The sequence below is a fragment of the Carlito syrichta genome, unplaced genomic scaffold (assembly GCF_000164805.1).
Source record: "Carlito syrichta isolate Samal-C Ts95f unplaced genomic scaffold, Tarsius_syrichta-2.0.1 Scaffold120556, whole genome shotgun sequence".
NCBI lineage: Eukaryota > Metazoa > Chordata > Mammalia > Primates > Tarsiidae > Carlito > Carlito syrichta.
This window is the reverse complement of record NW_007064652.1, coordinates 2,682-5,431: the sequence shown is the minus strand read 5'-3', so window position 1 is coordinate 5,431 and position 2,750 is coordinate 2,682. Positions and strand designations below refer to the sequence as shown.

The 2,750-nt window shown below is 64.7% G+C and overlaps 1 protein-coding gene across 1 annotated transcript in view; it reads left to right on the top strand.

Annotated features, from left to right (window-relative positions):
- Nucleotides 1–1,465: 1,465 nt before the first annotated feature.
- The window catches only part of LOC103249499 (drebrin-like), a gene marked incomplete at both ends in the record, with an annotated part of 2,664 nt that continues 1,379 nt past the window's right edge, over nt 1,466–2,750 (top strand). Inside the window, 4 exons of the mRNA XM_021707591.1 lie at nt 1,466–1,499; nt 1,729–1,759; nt 1,911–1,966; nt 2,532–2,654. Of these exons, the coding sequence (XP_021563266.1) occupies nt 1,466–1,499; nt 1,729–1,759; nt 1,911–1,966; nt 2,532–2,654 (244 nt within the window). The remainder of the gene's footprint in view (nt 1,500–1,728; nt 1,760–1,910; nt 1,967–2,531; nt 2,655–2,750) is intronic.

The window sequence follows — 2,750 nt, the reverse complement described above, 5'->3', positions numbered from 1 at the left end:
GGGAAGCACTGGGCTCTTCACATTCCTGCCGGGGGTGGTCGGTGCTTTGGGGAGGCTGCATTGGCCCCTCAGGATCGAGGGATCCAGCCGGGCTGGGAGTGGGGTTGGAGCAGCTCCAGCCTTCCATGTGAAGAGAACCATCTCGTTAGAGGCCCCAGGGCGGGCCCCACCCAGAGCTCTGCTTGGGTGGAGGAGCTTCCCAGAGTGGGGAGTATGTGTGGTGGGTAGGGAGGCCTGGGTAGAAAGGCAGCCTGGGGCCAGTCTGCGGACTGGAGCAGGCCAGGGTCCAGCAGAATAAGGGGCTGGCGGCCCTGGCGGGGGCTGGGGCTGGAAGGGCCTCGGGGAGCTCGGTGGTGAGGCTGAGCCTAGTCGTCCCAGGAAGGTGTGGCGTTTAGAGCAGCATCTGGGAACCAGGGACCCTGGGCTCTGCCTCAGTTTCTCGTCTGTGAATGGAGAGGGGCAGACCCTCTTCTGAGGGCCCTTTGTTCCCAGTCGCCACTGGACAGGTGGCGGGACAGCTGTGCGGAGGCGGCTGTCGGGCGGGCTGGCTGGGGCAACAGCTGGACCCGGAGCGCCCAGCCCCCCAGCCCACCTGTGCCCCTTTCAGGGAGTGGGGCGGGGCCTCCGGGAAGGGGACGGGCTGCGGGCGCTTGGCCTGACCCCCACCTCCTGGTGGCCAGACACCCCTCCCGCTTCCTCTCCTCCCTCCTCCCTTCCCCCTCCTCTCCCTCCCCTCCCTCCCTCTCCCCGGCTCTCCCTCCCTCTCCTCCTCCCTCCCTCATTTCCTGTTCCTCCCTTACTTCTGTCCTTTCTGTTGTCTGGCCCCTTCTTCCCCCTCCCCGCTCCTTGCTTCTCCCTCTGCCCCTCCCGCTTCTCTTCTCCACTGCGCCCCAGCCTCCAGCCTTGGCACTTGGGGACTAGGGGTTGGTTGGGGGCTGAGCCCTTCTCAACCTCAGGACGGCCCTTCCTCTTTGGCTCAGCCCCTCCTCCCTCCCGGAGGGTCTTGGCGGGTGCCTGCGTCGGTGGGAGGTGCCTCTGCGTTCCCTCCGTGGAAGAGATGCTCGATCTCTCTGCCCTAGGCCTAGGCGGAAGGAGGCAGGGCAGACAAAGCTAGGGAGGAGGAGGAGGAAGGAGGAAGGCTGCCAGGTCATCTTTCTGGCAGGCTCAGGCGGAGGAAAGGCCGGCGGTCCCAGGAGGCCTCGGCCAGGGCGGAGACGCCTGGGCTGGAAGTCCAGGAGAGCAGGCCCAGGGGCCAGAGTCCGGGCTGGAGTGACTGCGGTGGCCTCATCCCCATTTCGGAGAGGCGGAGGTTGAGGCTGAGGGCGGATCCAGGGGCCTTTGTGTTTGAGGAGAATGCAGCTGGGGTGGGCCGGCCCTGTGCCAATTGCCGGGTTGCTGTGGTTACCGGGGGATGCCCAGAGCTGTGGGAGCTCCAGGTTTTCTCTCCACCCCCTTCCTTCCCCAGGGGGAGGGGCAGCGGGTACCGAGGCACGTGCCAGGTAAGTTCCTGGCACCAGCCAATGGGTGCTGAGGATTGTGGTAGCCAGGGAACAGTAACCAAGGAACCGTCGCCTTGGAATCTCCATCGCACACCGCTCTGCTGGGTTGTAGGCTGGCAGGGCCAGGCCTGGCCAGGAGCGACGTGCTGAGCTGGACCAGGCAGCCAGTTCTCCCCTCTGCCTGCCTTCCCGGCTCCCTACCTGGCCCGGACCTCCTGCTGCCTCCCAGTTGGCGCCCTCCTGGCCGCCAACCTGAAATGGTGCCTGGCTCTGTTGTCATGGTGACAGCAGGAGCCCTCCCCACTCCTGTCCTGCCCCGTCCTTGTCCCTCTCCCTCCCCAGAGTTGTCCCCACACAGAATTGATGGCCTGGGCCCAGGCAGTTTGACAAGGCACCCCGCCCTCTCCCCAGGGCTCTGTACACATATGAGGATGGCTCTGATGACCTCAAGCTTGCAGCCTCCGGAGGTAAGAATTCCAGCCATTCCTTCGCCCCCTCTCTGGTTGTTTTCTTCCCCACCCGCCTGGCTCAGGGCCACCTTCCCTCTTGGATCCAGCAGACCCACACTTGTCTGGAGGGCGTCCTTCCTCGGGTCAGCCCTGCGGGTCCCTGGAGTGAGGAGGGAGGGAGCCTTGTTGCCCGTCTGACTTCTCAGAAGACTGAGCTTCAGACAGGGACCCTGACTCACTCCGCATGGTGCAACTGGGGGGAAGGGGCCTAGCAGGGATCAGCCCCACTTTCCCCAGAGTGGAAGGCTTTTTTTAACCTCTGGGCATCAGTACCTGGTGAGACAGGAGGACGCGTGAAGTGTGAAGGGGGGAGTCTCAACGAGAAAACGGTCCCTTTTCTACCCAAATCTGGATGGGAGGCCCCCACCCCCACATGACCCAATGCACAGTCCTGGGCCTCCAGACCTCAGGACAGAAGGACCCCGGGCACCTTCGAAGTCCACAGAAGTCTGGGGGGGGCGGCTAGGCCCTTCGGTGGTGGGGGCAGGCGATGCAGGTTCTTGACACTCCCTTGATTTCCCAGAAGGGGGCTTGCAGGAGCTTTCGGGCCACTTTGAGAACCAGAAGGTCATGTATGGCTTCTGCAGCGTCAAGGACTCTCAGGCTGCCCTGCCAAAATACGTGCTCATCAACTGGGTATGCGGCTGTGGGCTGGGGAGGGGAGCCCGGGACCCAGAGCAGCACCCCCCGCCCCCGCCAGCGTCCTCTGACACCGCAGGGAGAGAGAATCCCGCTAGCCGGG